The sequence below is a fragment of the Salmo salar genome, chromosome ssa06 (genome assembly GCF_905237065.1).
Source record: "Salmo salar chromosome ssa06, Ssal_v3.1, whole genome shotgun sequence".
NCBI classification, from domain to species: domain Eukaryota; kingdom Metazoa; phylum Chordata; class Actinopteri; order Salmoniformes; family Salmonidae; genus Salmo; species Salmo salar.
The window spans coordinates 70,303,255-70,330,655 of record NC_059447.1 but is presented as its reverse complement, the minus strand read 5'-3'; the positions used below and the strand labels follow the sequence as shown (position 1 = coordinate 70,330,655).

Here is a 27,401-nt window from a genome sequence, read left to right as displayed (position 1 = left end):
TTTTTGTCTGTGAACTAGTGTTTATGTATGGAGTGTGTGTGCTTTCGATGTGCAGATGGGTGGGGGTGCGTGTGTGTGTTTGTGTGTGTGTATGTGTGCGTGTGAGGGAGGGAGGGAGAGAGAGAATGTGTGGTATGGCCCCTGACTGACACAAAAACACCCTGCCACCCATGTTCAGCCTCTGGCCCTACAGCTATGTCCTCCTGAGAGCCTCTTGATCCTTCACTAATCTCTCTGTCAACACTGAAGGGACACCTACGCAGTCTCCTATTGTAACAGGTTGCTCACACACTCACATATCCAACATACACAACACACATCTGGACTGCATGGAGGCTCGGAGGAGTTGTTCTAGGTAATCCAGTGTAAGACTGTGTGCAGACATGCCTATCCACTTAAAGTAGCCTAACAGTAATTTGTCTGTGGGGTCTTAAAACTAAAGTCAGGTAGAATTCCTCGCTCTTAAAGCTGAGTTTCTGTGGTCGGCATGTGGAAGATAGGGAGGAGACATACAGGAGTGCGGAATGCATAATAAATAAAGAAATCTAGATAATCAGTAACTGACCCAACATCATTGGGTTGGGGGCCATGTTTTTCCTACGATATCAGATTAATTTTCCCAGCGTTGTCATGGAAACAAGCCTAAACTCTCCGCCGTCCTGCTCTGGTTCGCCGTCTCCCTCTGTGTGTGTTTGTTTATTTACTTTAAGGTTCCTACGTGGTCTCCCTCTATCTGGGAGGGCTGCAGGAGCACGTCTTCCCTACCTAAATATTTAGCAGGCCGTGACCTGGCTCGGCACAAAGGGACCCGCACCGTTTAATACCTCCGTTCAGCCAGGGGAAGGAGTAACTCTATACTAGTTTAAACAGACAGATATGTCACATACCACACCGTCAAAAGCCTGTTTAATAACCTATTTAATGAAGCGATTCTGTACGTTTATAGAGTAACCGAATACCCCTCAGAACAGAGAGATATGGTATGTACGTAGAGAATGATTTGGTGAGATGAGCCCTATTCTATATGAATGTACTGAAATCTAATTTAATTCTGTAGATAGTCCTGTGGAAATGAGGAGGGTCGAGGTGAAAACATTCACGATGGAAAATATCTTCTGAAGTTACTTTGTTAGGTTTCTCATAAGTAATAAGGATATATCAAATGTGTCTTCAACCATGATGAAGATTGAAGGAATCCTCTTAAACATATAACAAGAGTGTTAAACATACGGCCTGTGGGCCGGATCTGGTCAGGGAAAAAATCTAGAATTGACTGCTAGGAATTAGACAAAAACATCATACGTCCCTCCGGACCTCGTTGAAGACCGAACAAATCCCCTGGGGCAAAATGAGCTTGACACCCCTGCTTTAAAATATCTGGCCAAAATTATACAGCCTCTGGCCCTTCAGGCCCACACACCTCCTGTATGTAGTGATATACCCCTTACATACCAAGACGTTTTGCTGCCAATTTGACCATGGCTCCAACTTTTTGCCGCCTTTTCTTATATCTGAAAGGTATTGCTAATAACAAAGCCTGTACTTTTATTTCCACTAACTGAGGTAGTCATGAATGCGGTAAAGTTCTGCCCACGGTTTAGTATGAAACATAGCCATAATGCTGAGGCGGCATTAGCACACACTACGCTCTTAAGCTCTTGATGGTTGCTAGGCAGCGCCCGTTACAGTCTGTTACCATCATCATGGCAGTTCTAAACTTTGCCAGGCATATCACTTGGCAGCATTACTATGCATGCACTGTTTTCTTAACCTCTCTAGGGGGTGTGGGACGCTACCGTCCCACCTGGCCAACATCCAGTGAAATTGCAGAGTGCCAAATTCAAAAACAGAAATACTCATTATAAAAATTCATAAAACATATACATCGGTTTAAAGATTAACTTCTTGTTAATCCAACCACGGTGTCAGATTTCAAAAACACTTTACAGTGAAAGCAAACCATGCGATTATCTGAGAACAGCACCCAGCAGACAAATCATTACAAACAGTAACCAGCCAAGTAGAGGAGTAACAAAAGTCAGAAATAGCGATAAAATGTATCACTTACCTTTGATGATCTTTATATGATTGTTCTCCCAAGACTCCATGTTACACAATAAATGTTCGTTTTGTTCGATAAAGTCCCTCTTTATATTCAAAAACCTCCGTTTTGTTGGCGCGTTTTGTTCAGTAATCATTGGAACAAAGCGCGGTCACAACAGACAGACGAAAAATCTAAAAAGTACCATAAAAGTTCGTAGAAACATGTCAAATGATGTTTATAATCAATCCTCAGGTTGTTTTTGTCATAAATAATCGATCATATTTCAACCGGACAATAGCTTCGTCAATAGAAAAGGAAAAACAAGAAAGGCACGCTCCCGGTCATTGAAAGTGGTGTTTCTCCCTTATTTTTCAGAGTAAAAGCCTGAAACAATGCCTAAAGAATGGCCACATGTAGTGGAAGCCATAGGGATTGTGAACTGGGTCATAAGTCTTTGTATGGTGGATAGGCTTTCAATGGAAAAACAGCCATTTCAAAATAATAGCACTTCCTGGATGGATTTTCCTCAGGTTTTCGCCTGCCATATCAGTTCTGTTATACTCACAGACATTATTTTAATAGTTTTGGAAACTAGTGTTTTCTATCCAAATCTACCAATTATATGCATATCCTAGCTTCAGGGCCTGAGTAGCAGGCAGTTTACTTTGGGCACGCTTTTCATCCAAAATTCCAAATGCTGCCCCCTACCCTAGTGAAGTTAACCACATCTGGATGGATCTGTAAATATTTCCTGTGGGAATGATTATCACTGAATGACGGAAATATTTCAATGAAGTAGGCTAATGTAATTAAAAGCATGTATCAAATGATTGCTTACTGACACTCCCATAGTTATTTGAAGCAATAGCCTACCGGTTTGTTGTCAACTACATGATAATTATAGCACAGTTTTGATTGGGACAGCGCCATCGCGCCGCTTTGCATGTGGGAACTCGTCTTGATAAATCAACCAATGTCAGATTCTTGTTTTCACTGAATCTCTGTTTGGAAATTTGGTTACAGTTAGGCGGGTGAAATGTTGAGCGCTGTTCAGGATCAACTTTAGTCTAGTTGGCTCATTTATAAGCACTATGACAGCAGTGACACTCAAGTTGTGTGGGAAAAATATTATTTATATTTTATTCTGTAATATTTCATTGTATTCTTAAAATACTGTATGTGTGTGTTGACTGTGATCAGGGCAGGGACATGTGGGTCTTGTCTGTTTAATGAACAAAATAACAAACTATATTTCATTTGCATGGAGCAGCCATGTAGCCTAGGCTGCACAGATCAGTAGCCTAACATAATTCAACTCAAAATATTATATTCTGTTCTTTTGAAAATACATTTCATTAGCCTTATAATGTTTCTTAGGACCTACCTAAACAAATAAAACATGTATTTCTTTGTGATGGTGTATATTTAACGAATTTATTTAAATAGATGCCCACCCACATCGACACACATGTACTCCCACTCTTTAACTTGCCAGCATGTGTACGGGAGGTATAAAAGGCTTATGCCGGCAAGAACGTGGTCAAATTGAGCCTGCTTGAAAAGGGGCCATATAAACATTGCCCAAATTCTTTTAACAGGCAACATACCGTAAATCCTATGTGAAAGGTGTAATAGATAGCTCTGCTTGTAACGATACATAGATATATGTGGGTTTATCTGCTGTACTGCACCAGGCAGGAGGGAGAACCTTTGAAGTCTGAATGTTTACTCCGTGGTAGCAGGAGAGGATAGTCTGTAGTCTCTGTGGTAGCAGGAGAGGATAGTCTGTAGTCTCTGTGGTAGCAGGAGACGATAGTCTGTGGTCTCTGTGGTAGCAGGAGAGGATAGTCTGTAGTCTCTGTGGTAGCAGGAGAGGATAGTCTGTGGTCTCTGTGGTAGCAGGAGAGGATAGTCTGTAGTCTCTGTGGTAGCAGGAGAGGATAGTCTATAGTCTCTGTGGTAGCAGGAGAGGATAGTCTGTAGTCTCTGTCGTAGCAGGAGAGGATAGTCTGTAGTCTCTGTGGTAGCAGGAGAGGATAGTCTGTAGTCTCTGTGGTAGCAGGAGAGGATAGTCTGTAGTCTCTGTGGTAGCAGGAGAGGATAGTCTGTAGTCTCTGTGGTAGCAGGAGAGGATAGTCTGTAGTCTCTGTGGTAGCAGGAGAGGATAGTCTGTAGTCTGTGGTAGAAGGAGAGGATAGTCAGTAGTCTGTGGTAGGACTAGCAGTATATCAATTCTTTGCTTGTTATTTCATCGATCCTTCTCAATTTTTCCTGTTTTACACAAAAGCTTCTACCTAGTCTAGAGAAAGGGAGGGAGGGAGGGAGAGAGGGAGGGAGGGAAGATGTAATGGAGGGAGGGAGGCCTTGCAGCACTGGTTTACCTTCACCAGGAGCTGATAAAATAGCAGAAGGTTTGAGGGAAACAGAAGCAGGCATTCCTCTGATAACACAACATCATAAAGACCACCCCAGCTCCACACATCACATCATAGGAGACCTACTCTACTCTTTACAGACCCCACACACTCTGTCTGACCAAACTAGACTATTTACAATGTAATCGGAGCAGCCTAATACAGACCAGCAGCACACATCTAAACTAGTATAGACCAGCACAAACCATAATAACACATACCAGCTCATACCAGTTTATTGACCTGCACCAAGCAAAGAAAATATGAAGGGATGCTTTTGTTAGCATATCTCTTGTACCCACACACTGAAGTTGTGGAGTTACCTGCCCCAGAACTGATCATGACAGAGACAGTTGAAACCCAGCTCAAACTGGTCAGTGGTCACTGTGACTGCTTGCAACCTCTCTCTAGTCCCTTACACTTTCAAGTCTCAGAGGAAAGACAAAGGGAGAGGAAGGGAAGAGGGGAGCATGTATGGGGCCAGATTCATCCTTCCTGTAGTAAGGTCTGACCTCACCGCCATTTGTGGGAGGTCTTCACATGGACAGACCTAACATTGGCTATGGATGGAGGCCTTCAGACCAATGTACAGTAGGGGACTGTGACTTGACTAATCGTTTGATAAGTCACAGCAGAAGGACATTTGCAGAGTCCTGGTTTTGTGACACAACGTTTACCTCAGAGGATTACAGAGAAAGGAACTAAGTAAATATTACATGGAACTATGGAGGACTAGGACAAAATAGCTCTCTAGGAGAGAGAGACCAAGAGAGAGATAGAGAGAGAAAGAGAGACAGAGAGATGAGGGAAGAAGGAGAGAGAGGGACAAATCCGCCACACCCTTACACACCACACAATGGTATCATGGGAGGGTCCCGAGTTATGAATCATTGTTTGTCCCATAGACCCCCCCACCCCCACTGCCACACACACCCTTACATCACACCAGAACAGTTAGAGCTGCATCCGAACCAATGGTGCTAAAAAATGCATGGAACAGGGAGAGAGTGATAGCATGAAAGAAAGAGAGAGAGAGAGAGAGAGAGAGAGAGAGAGAGAAAGGGAGAGAGGTAGAGAAAGAAAGAGGGAGAGAGAGAGAGATGGATAGATAAAAGAAGGGGTGACAGAGAGAGTGAAAATGAGAGAGAGAAAAGGACAGAAAACAAAGAAAGCGAGGCTAAAGTTAACACCCTATTATGAAAGTGTGACATATTTTAACATTTACTGATGAATCCCAGTAATACATGGGAACAGTGGGGTGTCTGGTGTGTGTGTGTGTGTGTGTGTGCGTGTGTGTGTGTGTGTGTGTGTGTGTGTGTGTCTTTGTTTGTGTGTGTGTGTGTGTGTGTGTGTGTGTGTGTGTGTGTGTGTGTGTGTGTGCGTACGTGCCTTGCGTGCGTGCATGCGTTTGTGTTTTGTGTGTGTGTGTGGGATGTCTGTGAGGGCCCAGAGGATGACATCAAGCCTGACTAATTCACTGGACAGAGTCAAGCCTTCTCCTCCCAGGTGGCTGGCATTGTGCTAAAGAGGACACATGAAGTATTCTGGGGGTCGGAGGGGTGCTCTTTGTACAGGAATTTCAGGCAGTGTGTGTGTGTGTGTGTGTGTGTGTGTGTGTGTGTGTGTGTGTGTGTGTGTGTGTGTGTGTGTGTGTGTGTGTGCCTTAGCATGTGTGTGTTGTATGCACTGTGTGTTTTGTTGTATGCTCTGTGTGTGTGTGTGTGTGTCTGTGTGTGTGTGTGTGTGTGTGTGTGTGTGTGTGTGTGTGTGTGTGTGTGTGTGTGTGTGTGTGTGTGTGTGTGTGTGTGTGTGTGTGTGTGTGTGTGTGTGTGTGTGTGCCTTAGCGTGTATGTGTTGTATGCTCTATGTGTGTTGTGCTGAGTGTGTAACTGTAGTTCCCCTCCAAGCTGGATTGACTCAGTCAGGCATGGCCTGGAACGGCTGCTCTGCTGTGCTGTGGGACGGACGTTAGTAGCGTTGCCAGAACGTTCCATCACCCCTCTGGAAGGGACCTCTCCCCTCGGCCCTTGCTTTAGCAATGCTTCTCCTCTGCCAATACATCCCCTGCTCCCTCCAAACTCTCTGTACACTACGGCTAGCTAACACAGCAGCAATCATGCAAGCCAGCCTCCAGCCTTTCCTGTTGTTATTTTGCCAGTTTGTTTCACTTATTTTCCAATTGATGGAACTCATTTTTGTGAGAATCTTTTTTCTTCTCAGTTAAGTGGCTTTTGTTCCACCAACATCTGTTTGTACGCATAATTTTGGATGAATATTCAGTGTTGGTTTGTGTGCTATTGTATGTACAAACACTGTATCCACAGACGTCCGCTATGAAGTTGGCTTACAACACTACAGAAAGCCAGTGAGTCCAAAGGAAACTATTAGGAATACAGAGTCCAAACATTTCAGCTCTTAAATCCCCAGAGATCATAGGGGCAGAATTGAACTGAATTACCCCTTTATCTACACAGTACATTTTACACAGTCATTTGTCACAGAACATTTGTATTAGTATTTATTAAGGATCCCAAAGGCAGCAGCTACTCTTCCTGGGGTCCAGCAACATTAAGGCAGTTCTAGAGTGCTTAGATATAGAGGCCCACGCCTGGATTCCATGGGTGGCAAGGTAAGGACATGTAAAGAGAGGAAGAATCTTTTGGAATGTGACGGTGTGCTTAAATCCTTTGGAGACCTCTAGACATTTTAAGATATAGTGAAGTCATCACTCGTGGCTATTGGCCCCCCAGTTATTCTCAGACCCCCCAGCCCTTCTTCTTCTCCCAAACCCCTCCTCTCTCATCTGTCCCATCATCAGGGCAGCTTATCCACCCACCCTCCCTAGCCCTGAGCTGATTTAAGATGGTGCTTCAGTGAATAGCAGCTGGCTTACAGGCTCCTGACCAATTCAGCAATTTGTTTGTTACGCTGATCTAACAGTTTTTTTAACATAATGTCTCCGACATCATTTCCTATGACAGAAAACACCTTCTGGACATCAGAACAATGTCCACTAACCTCGAATTTTGGATTAACATTTCTTCTCTGGACGATCTGCTTACTCCAGTTCAGTCCTGATCTCCGGGACTCGAAAGAGGAAGAGGCTGCGAAAGAGAGGCAGGCGAGCGGCATTTTGACAAGACTATGTCAGCGAGCAAATACACCGCCATTGCCCTCTGTTCTGTTGATGATCATGTAGTCACTGGGGAACAAACTGGAGTAGCTCCGTTCAAGACTATCCTGTCAACAGGACCTGAAAAACTATAATATCCTATGTTTCTCAGAGTCGTGGCTAAACGAGGACATGAATATACAGTTGAAGTCAGAAGTTTACATACACTTAGGTTGGAGTCATTAAAACTCATTTTTCAACCACTCCAAAATTTCTTGTTAACAAACTATAGTTTTGGCAAGTCGGTTAGGGCATCTACTTTGTGCATGACACAAGTCATTTTTCCAACAATTGTTTACAGATGTAACGAGGATCGTATAAAGGGGACCAAGGCGCAGCGTGTAGAGTGCTCATACTTTTCTTTAATGAAACACTTAACAAAAAACAACAAAACGACAGCCAACAGTTCCGTCAGGTACACTTCACAAAATGGAAAACAACTACCCACACCAACACATGAAAAACAGGCTGCCTAAGTATGGCTTCCAATCAGAGACAACGATAGACAGCTGCCTCTGATTGGAAACCATACCTGGCCAAAATATAGAAAACGAAAACATAGAATGCCCACCCACCTATCACACCCTGACCTAACTAAACAAGAAAAACACAGCTCTCCTAGGTCAGAGCGTGACAGTACCCCCCCACACCATCCCAACCGTTAAGCACGGGGGTGGCAGCATCATGTTGTGGGGGTGCTTTGCTGCAGGAGGGACTGGTGCACTTTACAAAACACATGGCATCATGAGGGAGGAAAATTATGTGGCTATATTGAAGCAACATCTCAAGACATCAGTCAGGAAGTTAAAGCTTGGTCGCAAATGGGTCTTCCAAATGGACAATGACCCCAAGCATACTTCCAAAGTTGTGGCAAAATGGCTTGAGGACAACAAAGTCAAGGTATTGGAGTGGCCATCACAAAGCCCTGACCTCATCCTATAGAAAATTTGTGGGCAGAACTGAAAAAGTGTGTGTGAACAAGGAGGCCTCCAATCCTGACTCAGTTACACCAGCTCTGCCAGGAGGAATGGGCCAAATTTCACCCAATTTATTGTGGGAAGCTTGTGGAAGGCTACTCGAAACGCTTGACCCAAGTTAAACAATTTAAAGGCAATACCAAATACTTATTGAGTGTATGTAAACTTCTGACCCACTGGGAATGTGATGAAAGAATTAAAAGCTGAAATAAATTATTCCCTCTACTATTATTCTGACATTTCACATTCTTAAAATAAAGTGGGGATCCTAACTGACCTAAGACAGGGCATTTTTACCCTGATTAAATGTCAGAAATTGTGAAAAACTGAGTTTAAATGTATTTGGCTAAGGTGTATGCAAACTTCTGACTTCAACTGTACATCTCGCTGGTTTTTCTATGCATGATCAAGACTGGACGGCAGACTCAGGTAAGACGAAGGGAGGAGGGGTGTGTTTCTTTGTTAAAAACAGCTGGTGCGCGATCTCTAATGTTAAGGAAGTCTTGAGTTTTTGCTCACCTGAGTTAGAATACCTTGTGATAAGCTGTAGACCTTATTACAGTATTTAACAAGAGAGTCATCTTTCATAGCTGAACTGAAATCCTTTTTACCTCATTTTTACCAGTATGTCACCTGTGCAAATAGAGACTACAAAACTGTAGATTAGGTTTAGGAGATATACCATTTATACCCTATGCCGGGGTATTTCGAAATATCGACGGTATAATTTTCAATACCATTTAAAATACACTATATATACAAAAGTATGTGGACACCCATTCAAATTAGTGCATTCAGCTATTTCAGCCACAGCCGTTGCTGCCAGGTGTCTAAAATCAAGCACACAGGCATGCAATCTCCATAGACAAACATTGGCAGTAGAATGACCTTACTGAAGACTTCAGTGACTTTCAATGTGGCATCGTCATAGGATGCAAGTAAAAATCACCTGTCCTCGGTTGCAACACTCACTACCAAGTTCCAAACTGCCTCTGGAAGCAATGTCAGTACAATAACTGTTCATCGAGAGCTTCATGAAATGGGTTTCTATAGTTGAGCAGCCGCACACAAGCCTTAGATCAATCATCATGCGCAGTGCCAAGCGTCGGCTGGAGTAATGTAAAGCTCGCCGCCATTGGACTCTGGAGCAGTGGAAACGTTCTCTGGAGTGACGAATCACGCTTCACCATCTGGCAGTCTGACGGACTAATCTGGGTTTGGCGGATGCCAGGAAAACGCTAGCTGCCCCAATGCATAGTGCCAACTGTAAAGTTTGGTGGAGGAGGAATAATGGTCTGGGCTGTTGTTCATGGTTCGGGCTAGGCCCGTTAGTTCCAATGAAGGGAAATCTTAACGCTACAGCATAGAATCACATTCTAGACGATTCTGTGCTTTCAACTTTGTGGCAAGTTTGCAGAAGGCCCTTTGCTGTTTCAGCATCGCAATGCCCCCGTGCCAAAAGCGAGGTCCATACAGAAATGATTCGTCGAGATCGGTGTGGAAGAATTTGACTGGCCTGCACAGAGCCATGAATTGGATCGGTGACTGCGAGCAGGCCTAATCGCCCAACATCACTAATGCTTTTGTGGCTGAATGGACGAAAGTCCCCGCAGCAATGTTCCAACATCTAGTGGAAAGCCTTCCCAGAACAGGAGGCTTAAATAGCAGCAAAAGGGGGACCAACTCCATATTAATGCCCATGATTTTGGAATGAGATGTTCGAGGAACAAGTGTCCACATACTTTTGGTCATGTAGTGTATATACAGTCGTATGAAAAAGTTTGGTCACCCCTGACAATTTCCATGATTTCCATTTATAAATAATTGGGTGTTTGGATCAGCAATTTCATTTTGATCTATCAAATAACTGATGGACACAGTAATATTTCAGTAGTGAAATTAGGTTTATTGGATTAACAGAAAATGTGCAATATGCATCAAAACAAAATTAGACTGGTGCATAAATTTGGGCACCCCAATAGAAAAATCACATCAATATTTAGTAGAGCCTCCTTTTGCTAAAATAACAGCCTCTAGACGCTTCCTATAGCCTCTAATGAGTGTCTGGATTCTGGATGAAGGTATTTTGGACCATTCCTCCTTACAAAACATCTCCAGTTCAGTTAGGTTTGATGGTTGGACAGCCCGCTTCAAATCATCCCACAGATTCTCAATGATATTCAGGTCTGGGGACTGGGATGGCCATTCCAGAACATTGTACTTGTTCCTCTGCATAAATGCCCAGGTAGATTTTGAGCAATGTTTTGGGTCGTTGTCTTGTTGAAATATCCAGCCCCGGCGTAACTTCAACTTTGTGACTGATTCTTCAACATTATTCCCAAGAATCTGCTGATATTGAGTGGATTCCATGCGACCCTCAACTTTAACAAGATTCCCAGCACCGGCACTGGCCACACAGCCCCACAGCATGATGGAACCCCCACCAAATTTTACTGTGGGTAGCAAGTGTTTTTCTTGGAACGCTGTGTTCTTTTGCCGCCATGCATAACATCCCTTCTTATGACCAAATAACTCAATCTTTGTTTCATCAGTCCACAGCACCTTATTCCAAAATGAAGCTGGCTTGTCCAAATGTGCGTTTGCATACCTCAAGCGACTCTGTTTGTGGCGTGTGTGCAGAAAAGGCTTCTTCCGCATCACTCTCCCATACAGCTTCTCCTTGTGCAAAGTGCGCTGAATTGTTGAACGATGCACAGTGACACCATGTGCAGCAAGATGATGTTGTAGGTCTTTGGAGGTGGTCTGTGGGCTGTTTTTGACCGTTCTCACCATCCTTCGCCTTTGCCTCTCCGATATTTTACTTGGCCTGCCACTTCTGGCCTTAACAAGAACTGTGCCTGTGGTCTTCCATTTCCTCACTATGTTCCTCACAGTGGACACTGACAGCTTAAATCTCTGCGATAGCTTTTTGTAGCCTTCCTCTAAACCATAATGTTGAACAATCTTTGTTTTCAGGTCATTTGAGAGTTGTTTTGAGGCCCCCATGTTGCCACTCTTCAGAGGAGAGTCAAAGAGAACAACGACTTGCAATTGGCCACCTTAAATACCTTTTCTCATGATTGGATGCACTTGTCTATGAAGTTCAAGGCTTAATGAGCTCACCAAACCAATTGTGTGTTCCAATTAATCAGTGCTAAGTAGTTACAGGTATTCAAATCAACAGAATGACAAGGGTGCCCAAATTTTTGCATAGCCTATTTTCACATCTGATTTAATTTCATACAACTTAATATTGCTACACTAAAGAACTTTGTCTGGACAATACCCCAGTACTCAGCTTTTATTAGAAAATGAATGGCATGCCACTGTGATCATTTTCTGTGACAACAGAGTAAATTATTATGCAGCCTCAGAGGGGTGCCCAAACCTTTTCATACGACTGTATATATACTGCTCAAAAAAATAAAGGGAACACTTAAACAACACATCCTAGATCTGAATGAAAGAAATAATCTTATTAAATACTTTTTTCTTTACATAGTTGAATGTGCTGACAACAAAATCACACAAAAATAATCAATGGAAATCCAATTTATCAACCCATGGAGGTCTGGATTTGGAGTCACACTCAAAATTAAAGTGGAAAACCACACTACAGGCTGATCCAACTTTGATGTAATGTCCTTAAAACAAGTCAAAATGAGGCTCAGTAGTGTGTGTGGCCTCCACGTGCCTGTATGACCTCCCTACAATGCCTGGGCATGCTCCTGATGAGGTGGCGGATGGTCTCCTGAGGGATCTCCTCCCAGACCTGGACTAAAGCATCCGCCAACTCCTGGACAGTCTGTGGTGCAATGTGGCGTTGGTGGATGGCGCGAGACATGATGTCCCAGATGTGCTCAATTGGATTTAGGTCTGGGGAACAGGCGGGCCAGTCCATAGCATCAATGCCTTCCTCTTGCAGGAACTGCTGACACACTCCAGCCACATGAGGTCTAGCATTGTCTTGCATTAGGAGGAACCCAGGGCCAACCGCACCAGCATATGGTCTCACAAGGGATCTGAGGATCTCATCTCGGTACCTAATGGCAGTCAGGCTACCTCTGGCGAGCACATGGAGGCCCCCCAAAGAAATGCCACCCCACACCATGACTGACCCACCGCCAAACCGGTCATGCTGGAGGATGTTGCAGGCAGCAGAACATTCTCCACGGCGTCTCCAGACTCTGTCATGTCTGTCACGTGCTCAGTGTGAACCTGCTTTCATCTGTGAAGAGCACAGGGCGCCAGTGGCGAATTTGCCACTCTTGGTGTTCTCTGGCAAATGCCAAACGTCCTGCACGGTGTTGGGCTGTAAGCACAACCCCCACCTGTGGACGTCGGGCCCTCATACCACCCTCATGGAGTCTGTTTCTGACCGTTTGAGCAGACACATGCACATTTGTGGCCTGCTGGAGGTCATTTTGCAGGGCTCTGGCAGTGCTTCTCCTGCTCCTCCTTGCACAAAGGCGGAGGTAGCGGTCCTGCTGCTGGGTTGTTGCCCTCCTATGGCCTCCTCCACGTCTCCTGATGTACTGGCCTGTCTCCTGGTAGCGCCTCCATGCTCTGGACACTACGCTGACAGACACAGCAAACCTATTCTATTCCATTTGCACAACAGCATGTGACATTTTTTGTCAATCAGTGTTGCTTCCTAAGTGGACAGTTTGATTTCACAGAAGTGTGATTGACTTGGAGTTACATTGTGTTGTTTAAGTGTTCCCTTAATTTTTTTTGAGCGGTGTATATATATATATGCAGACGTACAGGACCCGCCTTCAGCAGTGAGGTAATGGGAGCAGCCACCTGGCCAAAACCCCGGATAAATCTCCGGTAGTAATTGGCAAACCCTAACAATCGCTGCTCCTCCTTTACCGTGGTGGGAGTCGGCCAATTACGCACGGCTGCTATGCGGTCATTCTCCATCTCCACCCATGATGTGGAAATGCGATACCCTAGGAAGGAGACAGACTGTTGAAAGAACAGGCATTTCTCAGCCTTGACTTACAGGTCATGCTCCAACAGTCGTCCAAGTACCTTGCGCACCAAGGACACATGCTCGGCGCGTGTAGCGGAGTATATCAGAATGTCATCGATATACACCACTACACCCTGCCCGTGCAGGTCCCTGAAAATCTCGTCTACAAAGGATTGGAAAACTGATGGAGCATTCATCAACCCGTACGGTATGACGAGGTACTCATAATGCCCTGAGGTGGTACTAAACGCTGTCTTCCACTCGTCTCCCTCTCGGATACGCACCAGATTGTACGCATTCCTGAGATCCAGTTTAGTGAAGAAGCGCGCCCCATGCATTGACTCAATCGCCGTGGCGATAAGAGGTAGCGGGTAACTGTACCTCACCGTGATTTGATTGAGACCTCTATAATCAATGCACGGGCGCAGACCTCCATCCTTCTTCTTCACAAAAAAGAAGGCGGGTGAAGTGGAGGAGGCGGGTGAAGTGGAGGACCAAATGTACCCCTGACGCAGGGATTCGGAGACATATGTCTCCATAGCCACCGTCTCCGCTTGCGACAGGGGATACACGTGACTCCTGGGAATTGCAGCGTCTACCAGGAGATTTATCGCACAATTCCCCCATCAATGGGGTGGTAATTGAGTCGCCTTCTTCTTACAGAAGGCGAGAGCCAAATCGGCATATTCTGGGGGAATGTGCACGGTGGAGACCTGGTCTGGACTTTCCACCGTGGTAGCACCAACGGAAACCCCTACACACCTCCCCGAGCACTCTCGCGACCACCCCGTGAGAGCCCTCTGTTGCCAGGAAATGGTGGGGTTATGACGAGCCAACCAGGGAAGGCCTAGTACCACGGGAAACGAAGGAGAGTCAATGAGAAAGAGACTGATTCTCTCATCGTGAACCCCCTGCGTCTCCATGGCCAGGGAGATGGTGGGCTAATCAGGGAGGCCTGATTAGCCCGGACCCTAATGGTCGACTATCCAGAGCGTGAACCGGAAAAGGTCTATCCACAGGAATAATGGGCTAACGCTAACGCTCTGTCAATAAATTTCCCAGCTGCGCCTGAATTGACGAGCGCATTATGCTGGGAATGCTTGGAGAACTCAGGGGAACAAACAGGTACAAACAGGTGGACAACAGAGTACTCTGGATGAGAGTGGTGCATACTCACCTGGGGTGACGTCAGAGTGCCCTGCCTGCTGCCTCGACTCCCAGAGGGACCAACCCGGCACCGACCGGCAGTGTGTCCTCTGCGGCCACAGATGGTGCACGTGAAGGCCCCTCCTCCAGCCTCCCTACGCCCAGCCCCTCCCAACTCCATGGGCACCAGAGCGGGAGTGCTGGGAGATGGAACTGACAGAGCCCCCTCAGGATGTCCACGGATGACCAGCAGGTTATCCAACCGGATGGAAATATCCACCAGTTGGTCAAAGGTGGTGGTGGCATCCCTGCAGGCCAGCTTACGTCCTCACGTAAGCTGCATCGATAGTGGTCGATGAGGGCCCTGTCGCTCCATCCTGCTCCGGCGGCCAAGGTCCAGAACTCCAGCGCGAAATCCTGTGCACTCCTCATCCCCTGCCTCAAACGGAAGAGTCGTTCACCCACCGCTCTACCTTCGGGCGGATGGTCAAAGATGGCCCGGAAACAGTGGGTAAACTCCTCGAAGTGGTCCAACGTCGCGTCTTCCTCTCCCCACACGGCGTTTGCCCACTCCAGAGCTCTCCCTGTGAGGCATGAGATGAGGGCGGATACTCTCTCCCTTCCTGAGGGAGCTGGGTGAACAGTGGCCAGGTATAGGTCCAGATGTAAAAGGAACCCCTGGCACTGTGTGGCCGTCCCATCATACTCCCTGGGAAGGGAGAGACGTATTCCACTGGAGCTGGATCCGGATGGGACGGGTAGAGATAACCCGGGTTGAGCTGGTCGAGGCGCTGGAGAGACTTCCTGTCTCTCCCAGCGATCCATGGTCTGGACAACGCGATCCATCATGGCACCGAGATGATGTAGCATAGCCGCGTGTTCCTGGACGCGTTCCTCGACTCCTCTGACCAGGGTACCTGCTCCTGCTGACTCCATGGTTGGTGTAGGATTCTGTTAGGAGTGTGTATCAGAGGTGAAGTCAGGTGCAGGAGAGCAGAGTGTAGTGAACAGGCGCACTTTTTATTCCGGTCAAAATGACAGCACAAAAATTACAATAAATGTGCCCAGATAACGGAACATAGACAAAAAGTAATGCGCGTAACAATATCCACAATATCAAAATACACGTAACACAAACAGTCCTACACAAAGACATGATGGGGAACAGAGGAATAAATACATATGAATTGATTGGGGAATGAAAACCAGGTGTGCAGGGAACAAGACAAAACAAATGGATGCATGAAAAAATGGAGCGGCGATGGCTAGAAAGCCGGTGACGTCGACCGCCGAACGCCGCCCGAACAAGGAGAGGAGCCGACTTCGGCGGAAGTCGTGACAGGTCCCATGTTTCATGAGCTGAAATACAAGATCCCAGAAATGTTCCATATGCACAAAAATATTATTTGTGAAAAATGTTTGCATCCCTGTTAGTGAGCATTTCTCCTTTGCCAAGAAAATCCACCCACCTGACAGATGTGGCATATCAAGAATCTGATTTAACTGGATGTGAGGGTAGGCAACAACACATCCGCCACGCTGACCATCAACACGGAGGGGCCCCTCAGGGGTGTGTGATTAGTCCTCAGCTGTACTCCCTGTTCACCCACTACTGCGTAGCCAAGCACAACTCCAACACCATTATTACGTTTGCTGACAACACGACGGTGGTAGGACTGATCACCGACGAAGACGAGGCAGCCTAAAGGGAGGAGGTCAGAGACCTGGCAGTGCGATGCCAGGACAACAACCCCTCCCTCAACGTCAGCAAGGCAAAGGAACTGATCGTGGACTACAGGAAACGGAGTGGCGAGCACGCCCCCATCCACATTGACGAGACTGTACTGGAGCGGGTCGAGAGTTTCAAGTTCCTCGATGTCCACATCACTAAGGAATTAACATGGTCCACACACACCCACACAATTGTGAAGAGGGCACGACAGCGCCTCTTCTCCCTCAGGAGGCTGAAAAGATTTGGCATAGACCCTGAGATCCTCATAACGTTCTACAGCTGCACCATTGAGAGCATCTTGACTGGCTGCATCACTGCTTGGTACTGTAACTGCAAGGCACCCGACAACAAGGCGCTATAGAGGGTAGTAAGAACACTGGGGCTGAGCCCCCTACCATCCAGGATCTCAATACCAGGCGGTGTCAGAGGAAGGCCCAATTTTTTTTTAAAGACCACTCCTTCTTTCCCTCTAACCTCCCCCTCTCTCCCTTTAACCAACCCCTCTCTCCCTCTAACTCCCCCTCTCTCCCCCTAACCTCCCCCTCTCACCCCCTAACCTCCCCCGCTTTCTCCCTAACCCCCCTCTCTCCCTCTAACCTCCCACTCTCTCCCCCTCTCTCCCTCTAAACTCTATTCTCCCCCTCTCTCCCTCTAACCTCCCACTCTCTCCCCCTAACCTCCCCCTATCTCCCTCTAAACTCTATTCTCCCCCTCTCTCCCTCTAACCACCCACTCTCTCCCTCTAACCTCCCCCTCTCTCCCACTAACCTCCCCCTCTCTCCCTATAACCTCCCCCTCTCCCTATAACCTCCCCCATCTCCCTCTCTCTCCCCCTAACCTCCCCCTCCCCCCAAACCTCTCCCTCGCTCCCTCTCTCCTCCCCCTCTCTCCCTCTAACGTCCTCCTTCCTCCCTCCTACCTCCCCCTCTCTCCCTCTAAACTCCCCCCCCCTCTCCCTCTAACTTCCCCCTCTCTCCATCTAAACTCCCCCTCTCTCCCTCTAACCTCCCCCTATCTCCCTCTAAACTCCCCCTCTCTCCTCCTCCTCTCTGCCTATAAACTCCCCCTCTCTCCCCATAACCTCCCCTTCTCTCCCTCTAACCTTCCCCTCTCTCCCCCTCATCTCCGCCTCTCTCCCTCTAACCTCCCCCTCTCTCCCCCTAAACTCGTGTCTATCCCTCTAACCTCCCCTTTCCTCCCCCTCTATCCCCCTATCCTCCCCCTCTCTCCCCCTAACCTCCCCCTCTCTCCCTGTAACCTCGCCGTCTCTCCCTCTAACCTCGCCCTCTCTCCCTCTAACCTCCCCCTCTCTCCCTCTAACTTCCCCCTCTCTCCCTCTAACCTCCCCCCTTTCTCCCCCTAACCTCCCCCTCTCTCCCCCTAACCTCGCCGTCTCTCCCTCTAACCTCTCCCTCTAACCTCTCCCTCTCTCCCTCTAACCTCCCCCTCTCTCCCTCTAAACTCCCCCTCTCTCCCTCTAACTTCCCCCTCTCTCCCTCTAAACTCCCCCTCTCTCCTCCCACTCTCTCCCTATAACCTCCCTCTCTCCCTATAACCTCCCCCTATCTCCCCCTAACCTCCCACTCTCTCCCCCTAACCTCCCCTTCTCTCCCTCTAGAGAGTAGAGAGAGAATGACCCAGGAATGTGTCTGACCCCCCTACTGTAATAGTATTATGGACCCTGTTACCTGTCTGTATTGGCTGTAAACTGGCATGTCTCTAGACCTAAAAAGGGTAATGGTAAAGTGTCCAAAGAGAGATGTCAGAAAGGAGATGGAGAATGGTTCTCTTTGCTCCCAGGAATGGAGCACTTTCAGGGTGTCTGAAAGAGATTTGGGACTGGGCAAAGGACCACCCCACCACACCCCATCAACCCCTGGCCTCTTCACTTTCTACCGGTCTGGGTGGGCTACCTACTTAACAACTGTTCATTATGAACAGAAACACAACTTTAACACTCACAGTATATTTATATATATCAAAACATCCAACTGAGTCGCGAACAGAGTTGCTAACTTATTTAGTAAGACTTACTTGTTGAGTGGAATTTTGCTCAGTGAAATCCAATCCAAGCCAAGTCAAGCATAACAGGTCCATTGATCTCAACCATTGGATTTAATGTTATTTTCTAAAGCTTGATTTAAAGACTGATTCTTGGAAACCTTTTATTATGGAGGACACAGGTTCTCTGGAGTTGTATGTACAATTTACTGCTAATTCTGTAACAGGGAGGTCAATTTACAAAGACCAAAGTCTAGCAACATGTCGGAGGAGATAGCAAAAGCTCAGGTTGCCCAGGCCGGCGGAAATACAATCTTCGGCATAATCATTCGCAAGGAGATTCCTGCAAAAATATTATTTGAAGATGAAAACTATAAAAACTATAAAAACTATCATGTCCTGTCAAACGGGTTGCATTTCTTGAGCTTTAAACAGGAGTCACTAGTATCAGGTATGCAGCTGAGGTATGGGTTGTAGGCCTCTACTTCAGGTATTGGTAAACTTCCTACAATGAAAGTATGTTCACCAAGCCCAGATGGCCAATCATTACAGAGAAACTTCAATAGAGGGCCTCCCGAATGGCCGCTACTGGGGGGCTCATGAGGCGGCGCACAACTGGCCCAGCGTTGTCAGAGGTTAGGGGAGGGTTTGGCGAGCCGGGATGTCCTTGGCCCATCGCGCTCTAGCGACTCCTTGTGGCGGTCTGGGTGCATGCACGCTGACTACGGTCATCAGCTTTACAGTCTTTCCTCCGACACATTGGTGCGGCTGGCTTCCGGGTTAAGCGAGCAGTGTGTCAAGAAGCAGTGTGACTTAGCAGGGTCGTGTTTCGGGGGACGCATGGCTCTTGACCTTCGCTTCTCCCGAGTCCATACGGGAGTTGCAGCGATGGGAAAAGACATCACGAAAAAGGGGTTAAAAGTACACACATTTTTTTTTTGAAGAAACTTCAATAGAGGCATAGTCAGGCATAAGTAGTTATGAATACTCCTGAGACTGTCAACTAGGAGTTCAACTGAATATGTCAAGTCCTGAGACTGTCAGATTGCTTGGAGTTGTGCATGTCTGATGATGTCATAATGCTGGAGAAAACACAACCCTGTTTGACCAAACTATTGTTTACTGCTAAACAAGGCGAAAAGACGGTTCTGATATGCCCCAAAATCTAGATGCCATTACCGTGACAGAGAATAGCTCATGGGACAGCTGTGTCACACCCTTTTTCCCATAACACACACGTACAGTACACACGCAGTCACTCTCGATTGTTACCAGAAGTGAGATGGCGTCAGGGTTATGGGACAGAGTGTGTAGAGCGGAGAATTGTAACTCGAGGAAACAGGCAGTGGAAAAGGAAGAGGTGATGTCAAGGATTGACTGGGTTTCCTGTCCGGCATTGTTATCCGTCCCCCTGGCCCACACACAGAGGGGAGGATAGGGGGAGAGAAACAGAAAGATGGAGAGGAAAAGAGGGAAGAAGAGATGGATTAAAGAACACTTGAGTGAGATGGATAGATCTAGATACAGGAAAGACATGGTGTGTGAAAAGTAGATAAAGAAAGGGAAAAGAGATAGAAGAGGAAAGGAAGTGATGTAGACTACAGAGAGAATCAGTTTCTCAGATCCGGGGCAGATACGTTCACACAGCCCTCATTTCCTTTTCCTCCAATTATTTCAACATCATCCTCCCGGTCCGGCTCCAGGAATTAGTAGAGTAGAAAGAAGGGGTGTGGCGACCCTGCCGTGATGTCACACTGTACTGCTCTAAGCCTCACTCCACCCAACCCCATCCCCCCCAAGTCCCTACCTCAACATTTCAGCATTAACTTAAAGATGTCCTCCAGTGATTTTTTTTTAACTTTTACTGTTGAAAAGCGATATTCCAAGTATAATTACAGTAAAGTACACACACTAAAGGGTAAAAAAAAAAACATGTTTTACGCAAAATAGTGTTTTTTAGACACAACTGCAGAGTAGGGCTGTCAAGGAGTTGGTCTGATGGTCAAATGTGATGTCATCAGCCTCCCCCCTTGCTTGAGGAACAATAGAGTAGCAATAGAGAACAAAAGAGGAAAGCCCCCCCACCCCACCCCACTTGTGCCATGTCTTGTCTGACTTGTACCACCTATTGAGATGTACCTTTGTTAAGTAAATCAGGTGTTACATGATGTGAAAAGGAGACTGGAGGAGGACTTTAAGGCCTGTTTTTTTTATATGCTGGCGATTTTTGTTATTTTATTTATTTATTTAACCTTTATTTAACTAGGCAAGTCGGTTAATAACAAATTCTTTTTTATAATGACGGCCTACCAAAAGGCCTCCTGTGGGGACAGGGGCTGGGATTAAAAATAAAAAATGTAATTAAAATATAGGACAAAACACACATCACGACAAGAGAGACACCACATGGGGGTGTCACTGGTCTCAGCCTTGGTGGAGCCAACATATCTATGTTCTGGTGATCTACGGCTCAGCAATTACATGCCATTGCTTCAACAGTAGTTATATAACTACTATTTCATGTGATTTGTTATAGCAATGCTATGAAAATTTCATAGGCTTACTGTAATGATATGGTCATTATATTTACGCTTTTGCCCAGTAAACACAACACATATCGTCGTTCTGAGGAGGGTTAAACCCACAGGCTTCGTGTTTTCATCTTCATACTCCAACCAACCCAGTCATCTAGACAACATAATAAAATGGCTACGCTATGGAATGTCATTGAATGGATTCTTTATTCTACACTATATTACACTAAACTCTATCCATTTCATCTATGCGTGAGTGGTTGAGTATGTATGGAAGTCGAGGAATGTGATGTTGATGACTCACACAAAGAGCGGAAGTACCGGTCCGTACCGGGGGAAAGGAAGAGGTACAGGACGAGCCGCCCCATCCGAGGTATTCTTCTCATCATCACACATAGTAACATTCCTCTCTCCCTGACTCACTGTCCACTCAGCATATTAACACCACTATAATACCATAGTAATACAGTACAGTAGGGTGTTGAGAGAAATACACACTTTCTACTTAGCCAGTGTAATAACTGAGGGCCACAGTGGTGTGTCATCACAGCCACATTCGTCGTGAATGAATGTTGGCACCACCGATTTAATAACCGTGGGTATAGCTGTGTGTAAACTCTAGTTACTCAATGGTAACCTCATTCATTGACTCCTCTTTAACTACATTTTCATGACTGCATGTTTTATGTGGTACATTAGTCTTTGCAAGTATGTTTATGATTATGTAAAAAAACTAAACAATGACTTTTACTTAACATGTATTCAGGACACTTTTGCTCTTGTACTTCAGTTAAAGTACTATAAGAGAATTGTTACAGTAGTAAGCTGTGGTTAACCTTCAGGCTATTTTCACTGAGAAAGGCTATCCCTGTACCTCTCCAAAATAGAGAAAGATCTGTGATAGGGTCAGTGTCCCCCTCCCCCTCCAGCGTTCCTCTCACCCATCGCCCCTCTCGGATGAGAACCATTTCTCTCCTTCATTTCATTTTTTTCTCAAGTGAATGACTAACAGGAAGTGTTGAACGATGCAAAAAAAATATGAATCGAGTTGGACTTTTTCACTGTCTTCTACTTGACCCTGTGTGTATTTGCATCTTCTACAACTCTTCTGTTCCTCTGATACGTCTGAGGTCTGGTCTGTGTATGTAGTGTTTGGATTTACTGCTCTTAACCATCTTATTTGTAGCATTAGAAAAGAGTGTGGCCTCTGATTTTGAGTTCAAAGTATACACTCACTAATAAATCACACAGCAATACTTGATTTAATGTTGATTGTTAGATTTTATATTTAATGTTGATTGTTAGATTTTATATTTAATGTTGATTGTTTTATTGTTAGTTTCTGGCTAATTATTGCTTATGAAGGGTGTGTGTGTGTGTGTGTGTGTGTGTGTGTGTGTGTGTGTGTGTGTGTGTGTGTGTGTGTGTGTGTGTGTGTGTGTGTGTGTGTGTGTGTGTGTGTGTGTGTGTGTGTGTGTGTGTGTGTGTGTGTGTGTGTGTGTGTGTGTGTTCGATCCAAACACTACTCGATTAGAGACTTTAACACCCATTTGGGAACATTCCACATGGAATTCACACATTCCGCCAGGACAATGTAGAGGTTTGAGGAATCTGATATGCCGGTATTTACCTGAAGAATTAGCAGCATTCCTCAAAGTGTCCACACAAACCCACAGACAAAAGCTGAATTAGATGGTCTACTCTGCGTTGCCTATTTGCCTTTAATGAGAATGGGCCATTAACATTCATAGGGACAGGCAGCAACTGGTGGTCAACCTCCCCAATGATTTAGTTCCTCTAAACAAACTGGCTGAAACAACCTGAAATGGACTGCATTCATGGTCATTGTTTGGAAGTGTATGGATCAGTAATGACGTATATTTGTGGTGTTGGTGTCTTTAAGTTGTTGTTAAGGCTCATTGACTCCATACGACTTACTTCCATTGCTAATATAGTAACCTGCTTTCGCAAGGAACTCCAAAGAGTTTGAGGCCTCTGAACTGCCTCAGCGGCATGACTCTGTCAACATTCCTTCATGACTGGTGACATAGATATGGAGCAGTGAGATGTCCACTCTCCAGAGGAAGGGAGGGAGTGAAAAGAGAGGGGCCTCAGACGCATTTCCATTTGCTTTTCTAAAGTCTGGGGGAACTGTGTATTAAGGGTGCAAGGGGAGAGACTGAATGGGGGAGAAAGGGGTGAGGGGTGTTGTAGAAAGACCCCCTCCCAAAGAGATCTGTCTTTAATAAGGCATTACCCAGAGCTACACCCCCCCTATACCCCTCTCCCCTTACACTCCTTACCTAAGCAGGACTTCCAGGCTGCATGGGGTCTTAACACACACAATGAGGTGGGAGGAGGGGGGTGTAACGGGGGAGAGAGGAGAGGTTGGGTGGGGGGGGGGGTACGCTTCCCTGAAAGATCACATGACAAGCACTGTCATTCTGGATGGCCGCTGAAGGGAGGCAGGGAAGGAGAGAGGAGGAAAAGGCAAATCATTCAGAACAGCTGAAGAAAAGAGAGCAAGGGGGAGGAAGGGGAGATGGGGGTGGTCCTTACATGACATGTGTGTCGGTCAGGAGCATCTGTTGAAATGTGTGTGTAGCTCCAGCTTCTACCTTCAGACTAACAGAGACGCTCCAGAGAAGAGAGACTGCTCCTGCCCTCAGACTTAGGAGGGAACAGTGTTAGAAACTAAAACCCCACAGACTTTACTGTGTGTGAGAGAAAGAAGGAGAGATAAACTTCAACGTTTTTTTTTACAACCGCAGTTCTTGAAGAATATTTTTTATTTACTATTTTTGTAAAAAAATATATAAAAGAAGTTTTACAAATGCTTGGAACGATAACTCTCACAGGTAAGATTAAACTGATTTCCTGCTCAGTTATGATCTCACTGTATCAAATGTCATTGAGAAGTTGAGCATAATGTTGTTTAACTTACTTTAATTTGATGTAATGTGAACTTTCATTCCAATTGACAGATATGATGATGACTGAGTAACTTTAATTATCTTTTTCGTTTTTATTAGGGAGACTCCATGCTCTTTAAGTAGTGGTATAATGTTTTACAATCCCTTTCAGATAGTTATTTAGTAATGTAATTAGCATAACATAAAGGGGTTAAATCCTAGTTTCTCCTTAGTCAACCAAGTGTAGCCAGGGGCATTGCTGTCTTGAGGGTGTGGTTGGTATTGTGGGTTGAGGCTGTCCTCGCCTGGTCTCTTTAACTAACTACATGGCCGCAGACTTTGATTTGAACTCTTATGTTTGGGCAAATAAAAGCACCATTGTTGAGTTTGTATAATTGTTTTTCCCAACTTTGTGTGCTTTGGGAGTATGCAAATACTTTGTGAACTTGGCTTACTCAGATACTTGGGTATATCCATTTATCTCTCATGATGTAACCGTTAGATTGGTTTTGGTATCTGTTTCAGATTGGTGACGGGGCTGTGGGTAATTCTTAGAGAGCGTCTTCCCCTCTCGCTGATGTAACTCTACTACAGTTGTAGCCAAGACCATTCATGGTATACGATACTCTAGCTCTGCCAGCCCTGCTTCCCTGAACCTCCTAATGTATACATTCCATAGATCATTAAAACTGCCTAGTAGCGTCCACCATGAAACAGGAATTTCGCACTTCGACAACTGGCAGATATAAATATTTGATTATATTTATGTACAAACGCTTCAAAGCCAGTTTTAAGCCAAGGTCTCACCTGGTTCTTAGAGCCCCAGCCCAACACACCCTCATTCTTGTTAAGTATTTCAATTAGTTTAAAATGGATCTCTTCTCCCAGTGGGGTGATACTGCTTGGCCACTGAGAATGTGTAGGTAGGGGGTGGGAAGGGTAGGGGACGTATGGGATTGATTGTGCAGAGAGAGAGAGAGAGAGCAAGAGAGAGAATAGTTATTCTATAGCCTTTGTAACTCAAAGTGATAGTTTAAAGGGGCTTGGTTGCTATTCTCTGCTTATATAGTGATATGCCTGCTCTCTATTTCTAAGTGTAACTAATGGACTATATAGGATTAGTTGGGTTGTATGCTTAGGGTGTGAGCTCATATATAGTCATAAACTGTTGTCTTTAGATGGATCAGATAGTAGAAGAGGCCAAATGGTGGGATAACGGTTGTTTGCTCCCCAGTGCTGATTGTGACCTCTAGCGGCTGGAGAGAAGCCCTCCGAGACAGTGGGGCCACACCTATAATAGTGGGGGAGAGAGGAGAAGAGATGGAGGAGGGGAGGGGTAGGCTGGGCCAGACTTCATGGGGGTTCTCTCTGTTTAACAGACTCTCTTTTTGTTCACTTTGTTTCCCACAGCAGACTACAGTAATTAGAGCAGGGATTTGCATATGTTTGTTTGGCAAAGTTTGCAAATACTGTCTGGATAGAATAGCAGGACGCCACCCAACTGACACCACCTCCCCCAAAAGCCGCCACTCCAGCATGAGTGGAGATGGAAACGCCCCCAAGCATCCCAACAACCCCCATTTACACACAAAGAGCCAGATATCTACTACAGCCACAACAGAGACTATCAAATTTCACATCTCTTTGGAGACGCTAGGGAATAATGCTAGATTTACAAGTGATGGTGACCTCAGTCGACATGGAATTTAATCTGTGCATAGTCTTAACACACACAGCTAGCTAAAATAATAAGTCATTTAAACTATGATAGTGTGTCAGAGATCTGTAACACCCTCTGACTGGGCCCTCAGGCATCATTCTACACTCACCCCCTCTTCTCTCTCCTCCTCTACCCTCACCCCCTTGTCTCTCTCCTCACCCGTCTACACTCACCCCTGCCTACTCCTAGCCCCGGGCCCTCACTTTCCACTAGTACCAGTCAGAACTGACCCTCACTCATTCCACCTTTTCATGTACCCTCCCCCTTATCCTCACCCTCTACCCCTGGCTCCTCTTTCCCCTCTTCCCTAACCAGCCGTAGGAGCGACCCTGTTAATGGTGCTATGCCTGTAAAAAGTTGGCCATAAAACAAAGATCAAACATACCTGAAGACGCTGGTACTCTGTTAAATCATCATGGTTCCTGTGTTTTATTATTGCCATAGATACACATGGCTTAGTACAGCCCCACTAAGGATTGACTCTGTTCACAGTATAATTGTGTCTTGGAGAGAAACATCTTTGTTTATTCATATGGCTGACCGATTTAATTATACACATTGGTTTAGGATTGCGATATAGCTGTACACTGTATTTCCAAATTCTGTGATCACTTGGGCCTTACATCAGGGGGTGGGTTTGTTTGCATGTTGTTTATGTTCTTGACATTCCCTAACAATGGAGTGGCATGACAATGTAACAACTGCCCTAACAATAACAGCTATGTGAGAGAGAGCTCTCCAACCCCCCCCTCCCATTCCCATCTACAACCCCATTATTTAACCTTGCCCCCCCTCAACCCCCACCCCCTTAAGGCTTCCGCATGCTTCGGTTAGGCGAACCGAACGAGTGTGCTCGCATCTCTTTTTAAAATACCTTAGCTTGAAAAAAAACAAAAAAAACGACAATTGAGACGCCGTAGCCAGAATTCATTTAAGAAAGTCATTACTTTTGATGTTTTTTCCGGGGAAATCTTAGTCGCTCAATTGTACTAAGATGTTTGGTGCATTATTTATCAAGTAAAAAAAAAAGGCATTATCGTTGAATGACAACAAAAACTTCATGGAAGAATCCCTACTGTTGACAAATGATCGACGAAGGGGCGTAGACTTGCCTCGACAATTTTGTGTGTGTGTGTGCACGAACAGCCCAAGAAAACCTTGCCAAAGACCAAAAAGAAAAAAACGACGCAAACAATGCAGTCTTCATTTAGCTGTATGTGATGGAATTCAGGTTAGAGGGATTTCTTTGTTGGGTGGGGGGTATCTGGAGATGGATTTAGTGGGGGATAGGCCCATAGTAACATATACCACATACAGCTGAAACCAAGTATTGATACAAAAATAGTATTTTTCAATGGGAAGTGGATGGCTGCTGTAGACCAGTTTATATTTACAGCATTCTAAAATAATTTCACCCTAACTCCGGGTGACTCGCATAGCTCACATTCCTCACGTCAAATCCATATGTCCAAAATAGATGTTGTAAGGCTCACTCTCACAAAAGCCCCAAATTAGTAGAATGTATATTACACAGATTTGATGTGAAATTTGGTGAATGTTTTTTATACTAGTGGCTATGTTGGTCAAAATTGTTTTTTAGCCAATGAATGAAGGCAACTTTTTTTTCTTAGAGCAGTGATATTCCAGGAATGCCAGTCCAACATGTGAAGCTCCACCGCTGTAATGTAAAAACAGGAAGTGAACAGATTAGAGAGATAAACTTGGATGGCCAAACGCCAGAACGGTATCTTATTCATGTACAAGACAAGAG

The 27,401-nt window shown here is 45.5% G+C and overlaps 1 protein-coding gene across 2 annotated transcripts in view; it reads left to right on the top strand.

Annotated features, from left to right (window-relative positions):
* Nucleotides 1-27,401, top strand: part of akap12b (A kinase (PRKA) anchor protein 12b) — a 62,311-nt gene that overhangs the window by 25,843 nt on the left and 9,067 nt on the right. Inside the window, exon 1 of one of the 2 annotated variants that reach the window (XM_014205623.2) lies at nucleotides 23,554-23,856. The exons of the other annotated variant lie outside the window; for it this stretch is intronic. Within the exon in view, the coding sequence (XP_014061098.2) occupies nucleotides 23,832-23,856 (25 nt within the window). The 5' untranslated portion in view covers nucleotides 23,554-23,831. Of the gene's footprint in view, nucleotides 1-23,553; nucleotides 23,857-27,401 lie in introns of those variants that run through there. 2 annotated transcript variants of the gene reach the window in all.